Genomic DNA, 22,135 nt, shown 5'->3' on the forward strand with positions numbered 1-22,135 from the left:
TTTTTCACCTTCTGCATTACCGTTGATACATTCTATTAGTTATAATAATATCAACATGATGTCAATGACATATACATCAATAATTTCTTCTTTAACAAAATAGCAGACGCTCATTTCATAGCCAGATTTTACATGTAATATGACTTTTATATCTTCATAGTTTTTTTTTTCATTCATTTTAGCAATACATCTTCGTAGTTGTGATGCGACAGACATTACTTGTTGTGTACTCACTTATCAGTAAATATATACCAGGTAATGTTAAGAAGATCAAATTTGGAGATTAAATTTGCAAACTAAATGATATGTCACCAATAAGAATAAGCACGTTCATCAACGTAAACTTACCATCAACTTTTATGTCATTTAATTTTCAAATATTTGTTTACAAATTTAATCTTCATAGCATTACTCACATGCATACAGTATTTATCAACTTTTTCCCTTTTTCCCGCGCTTTAAGTCTCCCCACCTTTCCCTCACCTCCTCTCTCTCCTCCACTCCTCCGCCCTTCTCTTTCAAACCCCTTTCATTCCCTCATCCCCACAAAACAAACCCCAAGTTTTATGCCTCCAACCAACAATTTGAACTCTCTTTACTCACCGATCGTCTGATTTTTCATTATTTGCAAATGGACACCACCATGAGACCAAAACAGAGCAGATTATCAAGAACTTTCAGCAAAGTCATCAACCTCCGAACGGCGACGAGAGGAATCGCTTCCAACAATGGCATTTGCATCCTCGTGTCGAACGGAAAAGTCAAGGACGGTTTCGAAAAGCGGAAGGATTCGGACAAGGAGGAAGAATTCAAGGTCCGGAATAGGGCAATGTTGGAAGCACTTCTGGCCAAGCTCTTCGCCGGAATCACTTCCATAAAAGCAGCTTACGCAGAGCTCCAAATGGCGCAGGATCCGTACAACAACGAAGCGATTCAGACGGCCGACCAGTCCGTGGTGAACGAGCTGAAATCGATATCGGAATTGAAACGCAGCTTTTTGAAAAAGGAGCTCGATCTCTCGCCGCAAGTCACTATGATGCTCGCGGAGATTCAGGAACAGCAGGCCCTGATGAAAACGTACGAGATTTCGATCAAGAAATTGGAGTCCGAATCCGGAAAGAAGGATTCCGACATTTCGTCCCTACAGAAAAAGCTTCAAGATTTGGTCTTGTCGAACAAGTGCTTGGAGATAAAGCTAAACGCCAGCGGATCTCCGTCTCTCTCCGTTTTCGACAACCTTCGGCTTTCGGAGCTGAATCCCACGCATTTCGTTCAATTCCAGCAGCAGACTCTGAGATCCATCAAAAGCTTTGTGAGATTGATGATCCAGGAAATGGAATCCGCCAACTGGGATCTCTCCACAGCCGTCGGATTCATCGAACCCGGCTCTGTTTTCGCAAAACAGAGCCATCGATGCTTCGCATTCGAATCCTTCGTTTCCAAAACATTGCTTGAAGGCTTCAACAATCCAAACTTCGGCCTACCCAGTGATTCTTTATCCCCAGTCAACAAAACCGAACTTTTGTTTTTCCAGAAATTCAAGAAACTCGTAACCGAAAACACGAAAAATTTCCTCACCCAGAACCCGAGTTCTTCGTTTTGCAAGTTCACGAAAGCGAAGTACCTCCAGCTCGTTCACGCAAAGATGGAGTGTTCGCTTTTTGGGAATTTGAATATGAGGAAAGTCGTCAGCTCCGGTGGAGTGCCAGACTCTGCTTTTTTCGCGGCGTTTGCAGAGGCGGCGATGCGGGTTTGGCTTCTGCATTGCTTGGCGTTCTCGTTTGGCCAGCAAGTTTCAATCTTTCAGGTGAAGAAAGGGTCGAGATTTTCGGAGGTGTTCATGGAGTCTGTGACTGCCAAAGATGTCGAGACGGAGCCGTCGGTGAGTTTCACGGTTGTTCCCGGGTTTAAGATTGGCAAGACGGTGGTGCAGAGCCAGGTTTACTTGTCTCCGGTGACTTCTCCGGCGGGAATTTAAGATCGGATGGTGATAGGAAATGTAAATAATGCATCAGAGCCGTTGGATGTGGTGTGGGGCTAAAGTGGCAGGTGTAGTGTAGGTGGTAGTATAAAGGTATATACTATTAGTACAATTGTTTTCCTTGCTATATATCATTAACATGGACTCAATTTTCACTATGAAAGGTGCGGCATGAATAATTTATTTTCAATATCTCGAATCAACTACGCACTATTACACGAGAAACTGAAACTAGGTCAGTATTTGGAGTCAATTAAACATTATTATGTAAGAAAGTTAAAATGCAATGCATGATTGACTTAAAATACTGATATATTGTTGTAGCTACATGAACTAATTGTGTTATGTTTCTTTGAGCGTATAGTAGAGAAATAGTCGCATATCTCATGTTTACTTCTTTTTCATTCTGTCTAATCATATGACGAAAAAAGATAAAGAAAAGGAGTGACGGAAGAGATAAGGGAAAGGAGGTACACAATCCGGGGATATCAGATATGTGAGTCTGTTATATAAAGGTATATACAATTAGTGCGAGTGGGGAAATAGGAGCAGCAGCAATGGCAGAAGATATGATCGGGATTGGAATCATATTAATGGATGAGAGAGAGAGAGAGAGAGACAGAGAGACAGAGAGAGAGAGTCATTGATTCGTTGGCTAAACCAAATTATCAACCGCTCACAATCTCATTGTAAAAGACTTGTAAGCCGTTGATGCATTCTGTAAACCGTCAATTATTCACACGTGTGTGGACGATTAATACCAACAAAAGTAGGCCTAATATATACATTGGCGTATAGGACTTTAGAAACGACCTTTAATTTTACACAATTATAAGCAACTGGTTAGGGTAACTCCGCCTATGTCTTACATGGCCGGTCCCAAGCCCGGATAAAGGAGGAGGGGGAGGGCGTCAGGTAGTCGACAGCCGGCACTCCATGATCACGTCGAATCCTTATGAAAATGAATCCAGAACAAAATCGCGCTAAAGCTAGGGCGTCACCCGTAAGTGGCGCGCTGTGTGGCCCGAGCACAGTGATAAGTGAGCAAGGGTCGCTGTATCTCCATCGGCACCCGGATGCAGTGTTAAATGAGCAAGGGGGCCATAGAAACTTCTTTTCGAACGACTCCACTCAAAGTTGTTTGGGAGCATATGCTCCTATCAACTTTACCCGGGACACACAAAAGAAGTACTTTGATCCTATTAGACGGGGGAGGGTGAAGAAGCTAGGACAGAAGGGTAGAGTTCAAGAGAGCAAAATGCGTTTAGGAACGTGGAATATAGGAACCTTAACGGGAAAATCTATGGAAGTAGTGGAAGTTATGGTGAGGAGAAGGATAAATATTATGTGCCTACAAGAAACTAAGTGGGTTGGTAGTAAGGCAAAGGATCTAGAAAACTCAGGGTTTAAACTTTGGTATTCGGGCACAAATAGAACGAGAAACGGTGTCGGCATCATCGTGGACAAGACCTTGGTACAAGATGTTGTAGATGTCAAGAGGGTAGGAGATAGAATCATGGCAATCAAGATTGTAATAGGACAAGAACTTATCAATGTGATTAGTGCGTACGCACCTCAAGTAGGGTTGGATACGAGTTCGAAGGAGAAATTTTGGGAAGATCTTGGAGACTTGGTGCAAGGAATTGCTCAGACGGAGAAGTTATTTATAGGAGGAGATTTAAATGGACACGTGGGCAGGGAGACAGGCAACTATGGAGGTTTTCATGGTGGCCATGGTTTTGGGGAGAGAAACGAGGATGGGGAAGCTATCTTGGATTTTGCAATGGCATATGATCTCTTCTTAGCCAACACCTTCTTTAAGAAGAGAGAAGAACATGTGATCACCTACAAGAGTGGGTCGTCAAAAACACAAATAGATTTTCTTCTAATGAGGAAAGGGGATCGTATAACTTGTAAGGATTGCAAAGTTATACCAGGAGAGAGCGTGGCTAATCAACATCGCTTGTTGGTGATGGATGTACATATCAAAAGAGTAAGACAAAAGAACAAGACTTGGAAGTGCCCAAGGACTAGATGGTGGAATCTAAAAGAAGAAAAACAAGTCATTTTCAAAGAGAAGGTAATCACCCAATGTGTGTGGGATAGAGAGGGGGAAGCTAGCCAAATGTGGGATTCCATGGCTAGTTGTATCCGAAAAGTAGCAAAAGAGGTATTAGGAGAGTCCAAGGGCTTTGCCCCACACCAAAAGGAATCTTGGTGGTGGAATGAGGAGGTACAAACAAAGGTGAAGGCTAAGAAGGAATGTTGTAAAGCCTTATACAAGGAGAGGACCGATGAAAATGGTGAAAGGTATAGAAAAGCGAAGCAAGAGGCGAAGAAAGCTGTCAGAGAAGCTAAGTTAGCGGCTTACGACGATATGTATAAACGACTAGATACCAAAGAAGGAGAGTTGGATATCTATAAACTATCTAGAGCAAGGGAAAAGAAGACAAGGGACCTAAACCAAGTGAGGTGCATCAAGGATGAGGATGGAAAGGTTCTTGCTACAGAGAACGCGGTTAAAGACAGATGGAGAGGTTATTTTCATAATCTTTTCAATGAATGACATGAAATGAGTGCTTCTTTAGGGGAGTTGAGTAACTCAGAAGAGTGTAGAAACTACTCTTTTTATCGTCGAATCCGGAAGGAAGAAGTGGTTGTAGCTTTGAAGAAGATGAAGCATAAAAAAGCAATAGGCCCAGACAATATACCAATCGAAGTGTGGAAACTTTTGGGAGAGACAGGTATAACATGGCTCACTGACCTTTTCAATAGGATTTTGAAAACGAAGAAGATGCCAAATGAGTGGCGAACGAGCACTTTGGTGCCTATCTACAAGAATAAGGGCGACGTACAAAATTGCATGAACTATAGGGGTATTAAGCTAATGAGTCATACAATGAAGCTCTGGGAGAGAGTCATTGAGCATAGATTGAGGCAAGAGACACGGGTTTCGGACAACCAATTCGGGTTCATGCCAGGGCGCTCAACCATGGAGGCAATCTATCTCTTACGAAGATTGATGGAAAGATATAGAGATGGGAAAAAAGATTTACACATGGTCTTTATAGATTTGGAAAAAGCGTATGATAGGGTCCCAAGAGACATTCTTTGGAGGATTTTAGAGAAGAAAGGAGTACGAGTAGCATATATCCAAGCTATAAAGGATATGTATGAAGGAGCAAAGACTGCCGTAAGAACTCATGAAGGACAAACCGAAAGCTTTCCCATAACTGTAGGATTACATCAAGGCTCATCCTTAAGTCCTTACCTTTTTGCGTTGGTAATGGATGAGTTAACAGGACATATTCAAGATGATATTCCTTGGTGTATGCTTTTCGCAGACGATATAGTGTTGATAGATGAAACTCAGGAAGGGGTAAATGCAAAGCTTAACCTTTGGAGAGAAGTGTTGGAATCTAAAGGTCTTCGCCTAAGCCGATCAAAGACAGAATATATGGAGTGCAAGTTCAGTGCAAATCGAGGCCAAAACGAGTTAGGGGTGAGGATCGGAGATCAAGAAATACCAAAGAGCGACCGTTTTCGTTACCTAGGATCTATCTTGCAAAAGAACGGAGAATTAGATGGAGATCTCAACCACAGAATACAAGCTGGATGGATGAAGTGGAAGAGTGCATCCGGCGTATTGTGTGACCGCCGTATGCCACTGAAGCTGAAGGGAAAATTTTATAGGACGGCAATAAGGCCGGCGATGCTGTATGGCACAGAATGTTGGGCGGTGAAACATCAACACGTACACAAAATGGGTGTAGCGGAGATGAGGATGCTTCGTTGGATGTGTGGGCACACGAGAAAGGATAAGATTAGGAATGAGGATATCCGGGGTAAAGTAGGAGTAGCCGAAATTGAAGGAAAGATGAGAGAAAATCGGTTACGGTGGTTTGGACATGTGCAAAGAAGGCCTACTGACGCTCCGATTAGAAGATGCGACTATGGGACAGAGGTTCAGGGCCGAAGGGGTAGAGGAAGACCTAGGAAAACTTTGGAAGAGACTCTAAGAAAAGACTTAGAGTACTTGGATCTAACGAAGGACATGACTCAGGATCGAGCACAATGGCGTTCTAAGATTCATATAGCCGATCCCACTCAGTGACTTGGATTTTCCAAGTCTCCAACCGAGAAGTTTTCCTCACTCGGGAAATTAAGGGAACACTACCCCAACCTACATGCTCTACTCAGAAAGCTTCAACATACAAGCTTCAACAAAAGAAAATTCAAAGAACTTAGCGAAGAAGGCTTTGGTGTATTTAACACAATACGTTGAAATGAAGGAAAGCTTATTTATTGATATCCCCGATAAGCTACAAATATGTACATATACATGAGTCAAAATAAACACACAAGAGGGAGCCTTCACAAAGGTTGCTTAGGAGAAGTCTCAGCAGTCGGTAGAGCCCCAGAAAGAGAAGGCACCGGAGGGGGATCATTTGGAGCCTCAGTACTAGACAGAACCCTAGAAGGAGGAGGCATCAGAGGTTGATCATTCGGAGCTTCATTACGTGGTACAGCCCCAGAAGACGAAGGCAATAAATGCCTTTGGAACAAACCCACAAATCTCTGATGATCAAGTAAAACCTGACCATCAGTTTCCTTCATCTGGTCAAGCTTCCTCTTCATGTTTGTAGCATAGTCATGTGCGAGCCGGTGCAACTGTTTATTCTCATGTTTGAGCCCTCTAATCTCCTGTTTGAGACTCATCACTTCAGCCGCCAATGATTCAACTTGGCGGGTTCGAGCAAATAGGCGTTGGGCCATATTAGACACATAACCTGCACACTGAACAGTGAGAGCCAGTGAATCCTTAACAGCTAACTCATCAGACCGTTTGGAAAGTAGTCTGTTATCTTTGGGAGTGAGAAGGTTCCTGGCCACCACCGCAGCGGTCATATCATTCTTCATCACGGAATCCCCAACGGTAAGAGGACCAGTAGGGGAGACGAATGATGGGCGCCATATGTTGTCTGGAGAAGGCGGGGCTGCCTCTTCAACAAGGTTCAAGTCAAAACGACGGTCGGAGGGGCCAGACATTTTCAAAGGTGTTGAAGAGAAAAGAGGTCGGACAAATCAAGATCTTAGAAGTGCAAGAATGAAGCTTCTACTAGTGGAGATTCAAGTGTGCTTTGGAACTTAATGCCAGCCCCTATAAAAATCTGCACTCGACGGAGCTTCAGAAATCGAAGAGGCGCCTGCTCAGAAATCGAAGAGGCGTTTGCTTTCTCAAAAGCTGGGTTGCTTAGAGATCACGAGGGTTGATCTCAGAAATCGAAGAGGCGTTTGCTTTCTCAAAAGTTGGGCTGCTCAAAGACCACGAAGGCCGATCTCAGAAATCGACGAGGCGCTCGCTTTCTCAAAAGCTGGGCTCCCCAGAGACCACGAGGGCCGATCTCAGAAATCGAAGAGGCACCTACTTTTCCAGCCTTGTCAGCACCTGTCACACGCACACTCAGCTTTGCGGAAATTATGGGCATTCTGTCGAAGACTTCTGGGGAAGTAGAAAACACATGAATCTTACTTTTCAATCACCCACTTCCCACACGCAACAATAGCTCATGGGTACCACAGATAACTTTGCCAAAGTTCTCTGCCAAAGTTGAGCACGTGAAGCTTGAAGCTCCCACTACATCGCTCTGACCAAGAAGGGTAAAAGAATAGCAAAGAAACAGCACTAACAAAGTTTAGACCCATAAATTTTGAAGGTCTAGCTACCATATTATTACCCACAAGGGTAAAGGAACAGTACCACTGCTGGATAATTGGAAAGTCCCTGTGTGTCAACCTCTGTGCTTCGTGGCAAGGTAGACTAGCAAACATGTCCAACCTTTACTCACATTCGAGAAAACACTCCCAATAAGATTGCTTGCTCCAAAATCGAAGAGGCACCGTCCTCCGAATCTCGAGAGCCAGACTCCCAACATGACTACTTTCTTAAAAATCGAAGAGAGGGTAAAGGAACAGTACCATTGCTGGATAATTGGAAAGTCCCTGTGTGTCAACCTCTGTGCTTCGTGGCAAGGTAGACTAGCAAACATGCCCAACCTTTACTCACATTCGAGAAAACACTCCCAACAAGATTGCTTGCTCCAAAATTGAAGAGGCACCGCCCTCCGAATCTCGAGAGCCAGACTCCCAACATGATTACTTTCTCAAAAATCGAAGAGACACTGCTCCCCGAATCTTCGAGAGCCAGACCCCCAGCATGATTGCTTTCTCAAAAATCGATGAGGCATCGTTCTCCGAATCAATCGAAGAGGCGCTCGCTTTCTCAAAAGCTGGGCTGCTCAGAGACCACGAGGGCCGATCTCAGAAATCGAAGAGGCACCTACTATTCTAGCCTTGTCAGCACCTGTCACACGCACACTCAGCTTTGCAGAAATTATGGGCATTCTGTCGAAGACTTCTGGTGAAGTAGAAAGCACATGAATCTTACTATTCAATCACCCACTTCCCACACGCAACAATAGCTCATGGGTACCACAGATAACTTTGCCAAAGTTCTCTGCCAAAGTTGAGCACGTGAAGCTTGCAGCTCCCACTACATCGCTCTGACCAAGAAAGGTAAAAGAATAGCAAAGAAACAGCACTAACAAAGTTTAGACACATAAATTTTGAAGGTCTAGCTACCATATTATTACCCACAAGGGTAACGGAACAGTACCATTGCTGGATAATTGGAAAGTTCCTCTGTGTCAACCTCTGTGCTTCGTGGCAAGGTAGACTAGCAAACATGCCCAACCTTTACTCACATTCGAGAAAACACTCCCAACAAGATTACTTGCTCCAAAATCGAAGAGGCACCGTCCTCCGAATCTCGAGAGCCAGACTCCCAACATGACTACTTTCTCAAAAGCGAAGATAGGGTAAAGGAACAGTACCATTGCTAGATAATTGGAAAGTCCCTGTGTGTCAACCTTTGTGCTTCGGGGCAAGGTAGACTAGCAAACATGCCCAACCTTTACTCACATTCGAGACAACACTCCCAACAGGATTGCTTGCTCCAAAATCGAAGAGGCACCGTCCTCCGAATCTCGAGAGCCAGACTCCCAACATGATTACTTCCTCAAAAATCGAAGACACTACTCTCCGAATCTCGAGAGCCAGACCCCCAGCATGATTGCTTTCTCAAAAATCGAAGAGGCATCGTTCTCCGAATCTCGAGAGCCAGATACCACAGACCACTTTTTCAAAGTGCTCTGACAGAGTTAAAACATGTGAAACTGGCAGCTCCCACTACCGTGCTATGACCAAGCAGGGTAAATGAATAACATTACTACTTGTTGTTAGGGAGACTCCTATATATGTCGACCTCCATCCCCAACGGACAGGCAGACCTGCAAAAATGCTCAACCCTTCATCATATCTAAGAGGGCACTCCCAACGAAGCCTTTCGAAATATTCAGCTTTCTTTCCCCCCGATAATACCTCTGCAAACAAGCTATACTAGAGCAAGAATATCTCATATCATCAGGGTTAAAAGCAAGAGTATCCCATATCATGCTTTTTCCCTGTCTTTTCCTTTGGCCTTGTTTTTACCTGCAAGACAAGGAGAAAGAGAGCAATCAGTCAGCACTTGGAATCAAGCTTCCAGCCAGGAACTGACTGCCTGGAACCCCTTACCTGATTACTTACCTGGCATTGCTCTCGAGTACTCATCTTCAACATCTTATGTTTCCAGGGAAGATTTCCGCATCTGCTTGAGGAACAGATAGGGCAAGTGCGAAGGATACAAGGAAGCATGTGGAGACAAGCGTAACAGCACACGTGCCGATACATCCATTACTCTGTCAAAAGAAAAAGTATCCCATATCAGCAGGGTGGAACGTACTCTAGATTTGATGGACTTGTTTTGACCCTCAAATTCTTCAGTCGGCCTTATACTCTGGAGGAAACCAGAAAACCCTCCAGCTCAGTTCAAGAATAAGCCTGTGGAAAGTTACTTCTTCAAAAGCAAAAGTATCTCATATCATCTCTTCTCATTTTTCTTCTCTTTATCCTTCATGCTGCTGTAAGATGGGGAGAAGGTGAACAATCAGTCGGAGCTCTGATTGATTACCTTGTCTGTCACCTCTTTCAGCAGACCCCCTAGCTCGGCGACTTGGGGGACTCCTACTACATGGTTTGTATCGCGCTTGACCAAGCTTGAAACTACAAGTAAGCTTCAAGTGAAATTGATACATTACCTTGTGCATCTCCACCAGTTAAAGATATCACCCCTGGATGGAGGAAGAGTACTTCCAGAGAAGATGCCACATCTACCTATGAGACAGATAAGGCAAGTCAAGACGACACCACACTCCGATACTTAGAAGTTTCGTGATTACGAGATCATTCTCCCACAATATTTCCTAATGTCATTTGTACTAAATCATTCACTTGTACTCATTAAAGGAGAGCTTGAACCCATGTACTTGTGTAAACCCTTCACAATTAATGAGAACTCTTCTATTCCGTGGACGTAGCCAATCTGGGTGAACCACGTACATCTTGTGTTTGCTTTCCTATCTCTATCCATTTATATACTTATCCACACTAATGACCGGAGCAATCTAGCGAAGATCACAAAAAGCGACCGTTTTCGCTACCTAGGATCTATCTTGCAAGAGAACGGAGAATTAGATGGAGATCTCAACCATAGAATACGAGCTGGATGGATGAAGGGTAAGAGTGCATCCGGCGTGTTGTGTGACCGTCGTAGGCCACTGAAGCTCAAGGGAAAATTTTATAGGACGGCAATAAGGCCAGCGATGTTGTATGGCACAGAATGTTGGGCGGTGAAGCATCAACACGTACACAAAATGGGTGTAGCGGAGATGAGGATGCTTTGTGGGATGTGTGGGCACACGAGAAAGGATAAGATTGGGAATGAGGATATCCGAGGTAAAGTAGGAGTAGCCGAAATTGTAGGAAAGATGAGAGAAAATCGGCTCCGGTGATTTGGACATGTGCAAAGAAGGCCGACTGACGCTCCAGTTCGAAGATGTGACTACGGGACAGAGGTTCAGGGCCGAAGGGGTAGAGGAAGACCTAGGAAAACTTTGGAAAAGACTCTAAGAAAAGACTTAGAGTACTTGGATCTAACGGAGGACATGATACAAAACCGAGCGCAATGGCGTTCTAGGATTCATATAGCCGACCCCACTTAGTGGGAAAAGGCTTTGTTGTTGTTGTTGTTGTATAAGCAACTGGTTAGGGTAGTATTATTGTATGTAGGCCTCTCTCTAGAGCCTAAAGTTGGTCATATTTTTGTTTTGGTCTCCCATCGTGCCATATTATTAGGGTATAGAAGTGACAACTCTTCGAGTATGAGCATTTGGTTCACGGGCCTTTCCCATTGTAACACGGCAATGGCCGACTCAGTTGAGTTGCAGCGTTTGTTTTGTTTGTGTGTCTTCATCTCCTCCATCTCGCAATTGCCAGCAACTCCAAAACCACATACGCGAAGTTTTGGTTCTATTTTCAAAGTATATATCGACAAGATCAATTACCGTTTCCCATACTGAATTTGTAGCGTGCCTTTCGACATCCGGCGTTTCAGTACAAGTGATTTCTGCACGTACTTTTTCGTTTTCATATAACATCTTTATTTACTTTTAGTCTTTGAATTAAATAGATCAAAGAAGAATCAAGAGACAAAAGAATATATAAGCATGCAGAAGATCAACACTATTTTCTTCATCAACAACGGTCGCCCAAGAGATGCCCAAGACTTCCAGGAAGGTGAAAACCAGATGCCGCTCGACCAAATGATCATATGCATCATTGACCTTAATTGCGTGTGAGAAAATAAATTTACGTATACGGGGGTCATCCTTGGAGAGAGAAACGTTGGTACTGGGGCTCTGGAGTCGTAAAAACCGTGAAGCTGCTTGGAAACCTGCAATGTGGGTCTCAATGCGAACCGCAAAGCGTGAGCCTGTTGGTTTGGTTGTAAGCTGTCCAGGGTTCCCTTTCTCCCACATTAATTTATCGATTAGATGTGCGTTGATGAATCACAGGAGATTCACAAATCACAGGCGATTTAACGAGTGAATGTGATCCACTTAACACGCTACGTATGGCGTATATTGACAGGACAATGCATTTTAACCCCGTGCAAGTGACAACTCCTCAGTCAACAGTAATCTGAAAGATGGCATCCTTGAAAACGTGATCATTTCTTGCAAATGTTGCTATATAATTTACAGGTTTAATTAGACAAGGACTTGATCCAAGAAACAAATGGCAAAGAAAATTCACTCAGAACAATGAAGAAGAAAGACCAGTATACTGTTTCAAATGGGGATTTGAATACCATCTCCCCACCATATTACCATAATCTAACGTCCCTGGAATGCACGTCGCCTGTACGCCTTCGCCAGACCACGTAACCTTCGCGTATATGATGCAATCTTCAACAATCGATCTCCCGTTTCCTTTCTCATTCCAAGTTGTTCTCAACGAATAAACATCGTCGATTCCATCAGATGTTCAGTTTGAACTTTGAGCTGATGTTTAGTTGTGTTTTTCGACCAAGTACACCCACTATAATCCACACTCTGCATTGATTGATTGTTTATATCACAGAAGAAATCCAAGCTACCGATGTTCCGGAACTGGCTGAAAATCATCAGTCAAGAAGGTCACGAACATGAAATCTTTCCTCCAACAATTCAGATCCAGAAAAGCTGAAAAATGATTACTTTCTTCCATCAAAAGGCCATCGTGCGATTCATCGTCATCAGCTGCAAGAAAGGACGCTGGTATCTAACAAATTCATCGAGGAAGATTTCAAGGGGAGCCTGGTTCACCATCTGAGCAAGGCGGAGAATCTGAAGCATCTGCAAGAGCGTCGAGCATTGTAATAACATCACTAGGGTCATCCAAATAGTACTTGGCTTTACTGGGTTTCTGTCCAACAGTACAAGCGAAAACACTGGTATTAGAGGAGAGGATGCCGTTTCTCATAGCACTACCAATGATCTCAAACATATCCTCATCAGATCTATCGTCGCCAACACACAGTACAAAGTCAGCCTGCTTCCCCGTCTCGTGCATTGATGTGAAGATCTTTTCTGCAACCACGCCTTTACTGACACCCTATAAGGCACAACAAAAATTGGGTTCAATAATCACTTAAAAAATCAATTGGTTTGCAACAATCCTTAGCAACGTAATGTAGATCTCTTTTATCATCAGCAAGCAAACTATTCGTCTTAAACTTTACTAAAGTCAACTTTACTACTGTGGTTTCTCTGTGAGATTGTTTTATGAGCCAACGTCAAAGCATTGCCATCCTTCACAGTATAATCTTTTCAAATGTTTCTCGTGAGGATACTAAACAAACCCTCATTTTCTAAAATTCCTCCAAGTCACTTGATTAAGATGCACGCAAGCATAGGGTTATTACGCATATTCTCAGAGTTTCTGAGCATTTTTAGTGTGTTGCACTTGCCAAATGCAAAGGTGCTTATTCAGACGAGGTACCAGTTCTAAGCATAATATTCTAATTTATGACTTGCAAAAGACCCCTAAGAGACGAAGGAATAGAAGAGAGGACCCAAATCAAAAAATCAAATAAGGACGGCTGAATGGAAATTTCTACAGATTGCAAGATGAGAAAATTATGTGCTGTGTATCTTCCATGCATTCTAACAATGAAAATGGGGGAACTTGGAGCTTTTTCTGTGATAAACAGGAATAGGTAGTCGATCCTAGTGACAATGGTGATGTCCTGATATATTTTTCTGTGACAATGGTGATGTCCTAATATATTTTTCTGTGACATTGGACAAGAATTTGCATTAACGTAGAGAGTTAAAATTTGAGAGAGAGTTAAGACATTCACCTGTGGCTTCACTTCTACAATATACTGACCACTCTTCACAGCAACTGGTTCATTTGCTAGCACACTTTCTAAATGGTCGAGCAACTCTTTAGCCTGACTGGATCCAAAACCAGAATCTGCATCTCGATGGTGCCAAACCAAGGCACTCTCCTTGGTTTCAATGCTAGAACCATCGGTGGCTTCTGTGTAGAGTTTCATAACTGGTTCAGCTATCTGTATCCAACCAAAGTCATTGCTCTGCCCGCAAACTTCCCAATCCTTGTCAGCAGACCACCTAACAAAAATCAATTTATGTTAAAACCAAACAAAAAACAAGGATAACTGTAAAGGACAAATAGTTATTGGATATACCTCATAAAATAACCATGTTCAGCAGCAATTCCGAGTTTCTTGCAAGGAGAAAACCACTTGCTCAAACTATCCCTTCCTCTCCCACTGACCACAAAAACAGTGTTTTTAACATCACCACAAAGCGTATTAATGAGGGAGATCACTTCTTGACTCGGGCTCTTATTTATAGATGTTTGAGGCATCACAGTGCCATCATAATCCAGTAGAATTGCCCTATTTTTAGATCTCAAATAAGCAGAAACAATGTGATCAATAGTCAGCTTTCTGAAGTTAGGATCAAGTGCTATAACCCTGAAGCCGAAGCCCAAACCAATACCCCAGCAACGCCTTCTGAAATGGTCTTTGCAAGTTCTCTCCATATCTTGGAAAACACTTCGTGACCAGTATGCCACATCATGTGTACTAACATACCTATAATGCTTCTCATGGCGCAACTGCTTCTCGGGTTCCTCCATTGAAATTGCCTCATTCATCGCCTCAGCCGTTGATTCAGTATTCCATGGGTTAACCCGAATTGCACCACTTAGTGAAGGGGAACATCCAATAAACTCTGATACTACTAGCATGCTCTTCTTCGGCCCACTGTGTTCTGAATTAGAATCTGATACAGAGTTTCCTTGCCTGCACACAATGTATTCATATGGAATAAGATTCATCCCATCTCTCACAGCTGTGACAACTACACACTCGGCAATGGTGTAATATGCAACTCTTTCACTAAGAGAGACTTGCCTATCAATAAACACAATGGGTTCATAACCAGTCCGACCAAATTTTTCATTAATTCTTTTGATGCTTGACTGAATTTCAGCCTGCGTTTCCTCAAGATCTTTCCCTCTTCCCCTAGCAGGGTTTGCTATCTGTACCAGAACCGCTTTCCCCTGCCACTTCGGATGCTGCTTCAGCATCTGTTCCATTGCCAAGAGCTTCAAGTTGACACCTTTAAAGATGTCCATATCATCAACACCCAGCAGCACAGTCTTCCCCTCAAACTGTTGTTTAAGTTCTCCTTCCCTCCACTCCTTATCGGCAAGCTTCAACACTGACCCAATCTGCCCCATATGAATCCCGACAGGCATGATCTTTATCCCAACTGTCCTTCCAAAATAATCCAGCCCAATATAACCCCGCTTTGACTGATACTCCAAACCCAACATCCGACTACAACAAGACAAGAAATGTCGAGCGTAATCAAATGTGTGGAACCCAATAAGGTCCGAATTTAGAAGTGCCTTTAGGATCTCTTCCCTTACCGGTAGAGTCCTATATATTTCAGACGAAGGGAATGGGCTGTGAAGAAAAAACCCCATTCTCAATCTATTGAATCTCCTCCTCAAGAAGGTAGGCAGCACCATTAGATGGTAATCATGAATCCACACATAGTCATCCTCCGGATTTATTACCTCGATCACCCTTTGTGAAAAAATCTTATTTGCAGCCACATATGCTTCCCACAAAGACCGATCGAACCTCCCACCATGGGTTGCTGAGAATGGAAGCATGTAATGAAACAAAGGCCACAAATGCTGCTTACAAAACCCATGATAGAACTTGGACAAAATGTCGGGCGGCAAAAAAGCTGGAACACTCTTGAATCTATCCAACAGGAGCGCTGATACATCGTCCTGTTCATTCGAATCCACTTCGACGCTCAAAGAACCTACATACAAAACCTCCATATCTTCAGGTAAACCGTCCTTCAACTGCAATAACAATGAGTCCTCATCCCAACTAAAGCTCCATCCTTTATTATCCGGTCTCCGCTTAGCTTTCACAGGGAGCTGGTTGGCAACAATAATTATCCGGTCCTGAACGATCGAGGACGGAACATCCGAAGACACACTACCAGCCTGATCATCATCAAGCTCAGATATAACACCGGCAACGGTCATTACACGCGGAAGCCGCCGTCTTTCGCGACCCATTACCGGAAAGTTCCCGGAGGCTAGATCTAAAAGATTGGTATACGATTTGGACATCATCTTGAACAGAATTTATCTGGGTTTCCCCAATCCAACTCAAAAATCACAGACAAGATCTCACAAATATAAACCTGACCCAAGATTCCTTGCCTCTTCAAGTAACAAAAATTAAGCAGGATCTGTAATAACATGAAATAAACGGGCATCAACATATACCAAACTAAGCATTGATTCCAATACCCAAATTAGATTCAATCACTGCAAATAACCATTAATTAATAACACTTCCTAATACCAAAAACTGCAAAAAAACAGCATAAAATCTCATGTTTCAGTTAATATCCAAAAACAAAGTAAACCCTAGAGAGTGAATTGAAATATTTCCAAAAACTGAAAGAAAAAAAAAAGAAAAAAATGATACCTTCAGAGGTTTGAAAGAGCAAATTTTGAATCTTTCCCAGGAACAATTTGGATCTGAAAATCCAAATAAAAAATTAATTGGGGGTGAAATCAGCAGGAAAGAAATCTAGGGTTTGGTTTGGTCTTCTCTGAAAGTGAACGGCCAAGAGTCCCACTTGCAAAGATCTCTCTCTCCCTCTCCCTCTCCCCATACAAATATAAAAGAAATATTTTTGCTTCCCTCTTTTTGGAGGAACAAATTGAAAAAAAAAAATTGTTTGTGTATATTTTTGGAAATTAAAAATTCGAAAAACAGTAAAAAAAGAAGAGGATAAGGTTGGCCAGTAGACTTCCCAGTAATGCCAACTGGCCCTTTATGCTTGAAAGCTTTCCCCACGCGCGTATACTCCCGCGTGCCCAGGATCTGGTGACGTGGCCAAATCCTACACTTGCGTTGGCATCTCACACTCTGTTTGAAAAGCGGCGGGGACACGTCGTCTTTGTATTTCGTAACCCACCGCCCGGGTCCACGCGTCGCCGAATATATATCCACTCGGTTAAAATGATCCACTGTTTTCGCGTTCAGGATAAATATCTGCCCTCATTGGTAATTTTTTTTAAATTTTTTTTAACAAACGGTATTATGTAAGCTCATAGGCGCAGTCGCTAACTCTTCATAAAAGAAATAGGTAATAATGTAGATTAAATTCGTTTTCTATGAGAATTCAACCAAAGTCTTTTTACTTACAAATAAAAATAATAATACTTAGACCGTAATACTAAGTTGGGCATTGAAAATTATTTTAAAAAAAAAATTGGAATAACGTTGGTGATTGGTGGGGGGGCACAAAAAGTGCCTTTTGTGCAATTTGCCACATGGTGCCATATAATAAATACGAAAAATACGGATAAGGCGATGCCAAAGAGGTGATGACGTCATCGGTGACGTCACCAAATAGTACCACTTGGCAGGCACGTGGTTTTGGCGCGGACAGGAAACATATGTGGGCATAGGGGAATTTACTAGTAAGGGTATGATATTCACATACCCTATTTTACTTCTCACACCTCTTTTTAATTTTCGGGCTTCGGATTGGATGAATTGAAGAAAATTAATGGACAAAAATTAACAAGAAGTGTGTAGGAAGTAATTTGAAGTGTGTGGAGATCACACCCCTACTAGTATACCACCCACTTTAAACTACATTTCACACTATATTCGAGGTAATTTTGTAAATAGGTCAAATGGTTTTAATTTTTTGCATTCTAAAATTTGGAAATTGTTTCAATTTACCCATTTTCTTTCAATTTACACCTTTTGTCTGATGAAATAATTGAATCTACAATAACTGATGACATGGTGAGTATGAAACTCGTAATTACAGTGACATGTAAGCAACATTTGCACTACATTAACAAAAACACTCATCACCTTAATGAATAATAGCGAAGGCCACACACTCTATGTGTGAAAAATATATTTTTTTTTCTCAAATATTGTTTTTAAATTTTATTTTTTATTTTTTATGGGAGGAGTTATTGTTTTTAACGGGTTGACAGACATCTAAAAAAAAGGGGTTGGCAATTAAGAAGAGAGAGAGAGTGTGAGTTTATAGAGGATAATGATAGTATGACATGACTGTGAGGTTAAAAAACATCACAATTTGTTTGTGCGAAATTTACTGCTCATGTGTTTTTTTTCTAATATTTTTGTTTCATTTATGTATTGAAGATTAATTTTATTAGTTTTTAGGTAACAAAAAGAATTATATTAATATGTAGTTTAGATTAAACGTTCAAATATTTAAAAAGTGAAATTGATACAATTTCAAAATCTTATAGGGCAATGTGAAACGGTGCATGCAAACTTTTGTGAGAACTTTTAGGGTAGCGAGTCATATAGCAAAATAATTACAATAATTTGATGGGAACTTATTATCTACGAGAGTCGATTTTAAAATATTTCGCTACACAATATTACGAAGTAGCAGAATAATATTCTAATAAGTCACTTTCACACAATCTCATCTCTCGACTCAAATTGTAGTATTGATTTTTTACTAAAGATAGTTTAGAAGAAATGTATGCCAACTGAGTCGTGAATCATCAGGTGATTGTTTTTGGTACAATAAAATATCTCGTGATGAATAGGGGAGATATTGAAAATGTGGATATAAATTTACATGGTTGGGGTTAAAAAGATGGGAAGTGGGAAGCAAATGCAATGTCGTTTTCCTCCCAGCTGGATTTGTTTTATGCGTCCGAATAATACTTGGATTGTTCTTGAAAATAAACCAAGGAATGAGAGGGAATAATGGTGAAGACCATGACCGTATGGTGTGATGGCCTTTCTCTCATTTGACCAGCATAGAATATGCTTTTGCTTTGCTTACCTAATTTTTCATGCATGGAGAAGGTGAGGGTCAGTGCAATGCTTTGGAATAAGATAATGTCGCTATTCAATTAAGTCTCATACATTATTTGTTGTCACACGAAACTATTATTTTAGTTTTTCAATTAAAATCGGATATTTCTTGTCAATCTACGAATCTCCTCGAATTAAAATCCTGCTCTTATTTTATCTACTTGTTTCGAGTTCAAATTCTCCCTCTCATGTTTTTTTACAACATTTCTATCAATTGTTTCAGCCAATGTCGTTCGTCCATGTGACCTGAACTCGAGAATTCCTCCAACAACTTATTGGCTCAAGTTCATCTTTTGAATTCGAGGAAAATACGCTTCCATTTGACCATTTGTTGTAATTCATGGTTGAGTTACTTTCAAAGCTTATGGTCTCTCCATTGCATAATTCCTTCGAGTCGAAACTCGGACAGACCAAAAAATGTCATCGGGAACGATTGTGTTCTGGTTGATCTAGCCGTTAGTTGTGAGGGAGTGGAAGGAGACCTATGGATGGATGCCGATATTTGGAGCCGTTGCTGCAATTGCAGCGGCTTTTTCGACCGGTGCCAACAATCTTCCGTCTCCGGTTTGTGCATTTTCATTAGGGTTCATGTGGATACCTATTAGCTAATCACATTGTTATGCACATTTTTTATGTTCATAGATATATTATAGCATCTGACGTTTGTCTTTTGTTTGATGTTTTTCAGTTTTCGACACCTATTGGGTCGGGGAGTTTGACACTTCTGAAGGCATTTGAAGCAGCCTTTGCCAGTTGCGGTAGTTTTGTGAATGATCTGTTTTCTGATGTACGGATTAAGACACTTCCATTTCAACTCTATTTTACGTCCAAAGAAATTGTACGTTACAACACGGATTTTCCTACCGCGCATTTAATTGAACTTTTTAAACTATGGATATGTCATGTAAATTATTAATAGTGTTGATACTTCAACCTTATATTTGTCGATATGTCGTTAATAAACTTGGGATTCTCCGCCTTTTACTTTTCGCCGACATTTTTTTATTCTCCTAAAAAGAAAAAGTCAAAGCAGCAGACCTGTAGTCCCATTATCCACCTTTAAAGACATTTTTAAAGAATATTATGAGAAAGTGCAATTAACCGCTCTATAGAAGGATTGGCGTATAATTTAGCTAATAGAGTTCTCCATATCCCCAGTTTCTCAAGGAAAATCAGCCTAGTGAAGGCTTGTTGATGTGGAGTATGGTAGTTGTTGTAGAAACCGCAGGTATATTCAAAGACTTGCTTATTGCTGATATTTATTTTATACGTTCTTTTTGTCATGCCTATAAATTTTTTACAGCAATTTGGCTTGCTCTGGCTACATATTTGCAGCTGCCAGTCTCACCTCAGCAGTCAATGCAGGGTGCCCTATTGGGAACTATACTTGTTACTGAAGGTTTTAGCTACATACCCTTGCGGAATAAGGTAAGGAGGTATACAGATTAGGTCGCTTAAGTAAGACGTTCCACACGAAAAATTTACGAGAGGTTGAAAAATGTAAATGATTTCACTTCGTTTTGGTAAAACAATATCCTGTTTGCGCTATTCATTTCCAAAACATGTAAGTCCTTGATGTCAAATGCTTAAGCTTGACTTGTTTTTCGCTATAATCTTTCGTTTCTTATTCTCGAGGGATTGTGAAATGCAGAATGCAAATCACAATTTCAATCGTGGAGGACTTCTGTGGATATTTCTTGAACGGACTGTTGCTCCATTCATTGCCTTTGCATGTGTACTCTTCCTCTTCAGCGTAATGAAGGCTTCTCTGCTTCACCGTGAAAATGTCGAAAAAAGGTTCTTGTTCTTTTCCCGTTTGGCTATGAATATCTGCAGGATTGCTTTGCCTCTTTTTCATGATTCGGGTAAATTTTCTCGGCGTAATGAGTAGTGTAACCATTCGTTATGCATTGCATTTTATTTTGTCAATTTTTTGATGTGAACTTTTTTCATTCTTCAACATTATCAATATCTTCCATCTTCATTGCTGTTCATATTGCAGGTCATACCGTCTACAAGTGCAGTTCACAGTAGGGTTACTGTTGTTGCAGTTGCCCTGGCCGCCATGACTGGAGCACTATTATCCTTGGTATGTACAACATCAGATTTTTTTAAAACCTTCCTTTCCCTTCTATATGTTCAACCTTAATTCGGATCTCTAAGAAACAGGGTTTGGTGATTCCTTTAGCCATGAAGAAAGTCAATGCAGCCAAAATTTACAAGACCGTGAAGAGAAACATGTCTAAATCCATAAACCAAAAGTCTACAGAAAGCCAAGAACAAACCTGTATTAGTACAAAATCTTCGGATGACGGAGCACAGTCTGAAGAAGCCTTGAAAGATTTCCTGCAGATGAGAGTCCTTGGTACTGTGTACGAAGAAGAGGATGAGAGGAGCTGGGCTTAACCGGACTCAATACAAGAACCTGAACCTGCGCCTACTCCTGATCATTCTGCTTTCGAAGATAAGTCTAATACGGAGAAACCTAGGTCATTTAGGCAGTTGCTTGAGTCTTCAAACAAGGCACTTTCACAAGATTGAAAAAACACCACCGGTTGAGAACTCCTTTCGGTTCATAAGAGGCCATCAAAATCAGCTTTTTGTTCTCATGTAAGACCTATACATACGTATTTCATTCTTGCCTGAATGTGCGGTTCAGATTCACATTACCTTATATCACGCTAACCTTCATGCTTATGTGACGGAATAGGTAAACGAGTATGACAGACAAACTCTTGTTCTAGCTGAAAAATATGATGATGTGGAAGGCTTGTTCATCTTACCACAGATTATAGCTTCGTGTATCTTCACGTAAGTTCATTTCTGCCCCGAAAAACCAAAAACACTAAGTTCATTGATGTAAAATATAGTGAAGATATTGACACTATGTTCTTGCAAGCTTATTCAATCCGCTAATGAAGTAGCTGCCATTGTGAGTCCATATGGAGCTATTCTTGATGTATTTCGACACAAAATACTCCGGAAATGGAGAATATGTGGTGAGTTATTGACTGTATATAACCATGTGTCTATCACTGTTTTCTGTATCTTATCATCTTGACGATCAAATACTTGATACTTGCAGGAATCCATCCAATTGAATTGGTGGTTTAAGGCGATTGCCGGATTTGGTGCAGCAGTTGGTTTCTTGATCTGTGGCAGGAGGCTGACACAATGCCTAGGTGGAAGCTGAGTTATATAAGCAACTCAAGAGC

General features: G+C 41.5%; 2 protein-coding genes and 1 long non-coding RNA gene across 3 annotated transcripts; 2 read left to right on the forward strand and 1 right to left on the reverse strand.

The window, feature by feature from the left end:
- Positions 1 to 449: 449 nt before the first annotated feature.
- LOC103430808 (protein GRAVITROPIC IN THE LIGHT 1-like) lies at positions 450 to 2,144 on the forward strand. The gene has a single exon (XM_008368948.4). The coding sequence runs from the start codon at positions 632 to 634 to the stop codon at positions 1,976 to 1,978; it is 1,347 nt and encodes a 448-aa protein (XP_008367170.3). The 5' UTR covers positions 450 to 631; the 3' UTR covers positions 1,979 to 2,144.
- Positions 2,145 to 12,134: 9,990 nt separating this feature from the next.
- LOC103434910 (probable alpha,alpha-trehalose-phosphate synthase [UDP-forming] 7) lies at positions 12,135 to 16,841 on the reverse strand. Its single transcript, XM_070821454.1, has 4 exons — positions 16,518 to 16,841; positions 14,175 to 16,275; positions 13,824 to 14,097; positions 12,135 to 13,075 (listed from the first exon to the last, which is right to left on the reverse strand). The coding sequence occupies exons 2-4, from the start codon at positions 16,154 to 16,156 to the stop codon at positions 12,767 to 12,769; spliced, it is 2,565 nt and encodes an 854-aa protein (XP_070677555.1). The 5' UTR covers positions 16,157 to 16,275; positions 16,518 to 16,841; the 3' UTR covers positions 12,135 to 12,766.
- A 2,509-nt stretch (positions 16,842 to 19,350) lies between these two features.
- LOC103435113 (uncharacterized) lies at positions 19,351 to 19,812 on the forward strand. The gene is made up of 2 exons (XR_011581073.1): positions 19,351 to 19,484; positions 19,609 to 19,812. It is a non-coding gene; the product is annotated as an uncharacterized lncRNA (long non-coding RNA).
- The last annotated feature ends 2,323 nt before the right edge of the window (positions 19,813 to 22,135 follow it).

This window comes from Malus domestica, chromosome 05 (genome assembly GCF_042453785.1).
Source record: "Malus domestica chromosome 05, GDT2T_hap1".
Lineage (NCBI taxonomy): Eukaryota > Viridiplantae > Streptophyta > Magnoliopsida > Rosales > Rosaceae > Malus > Malus domestica.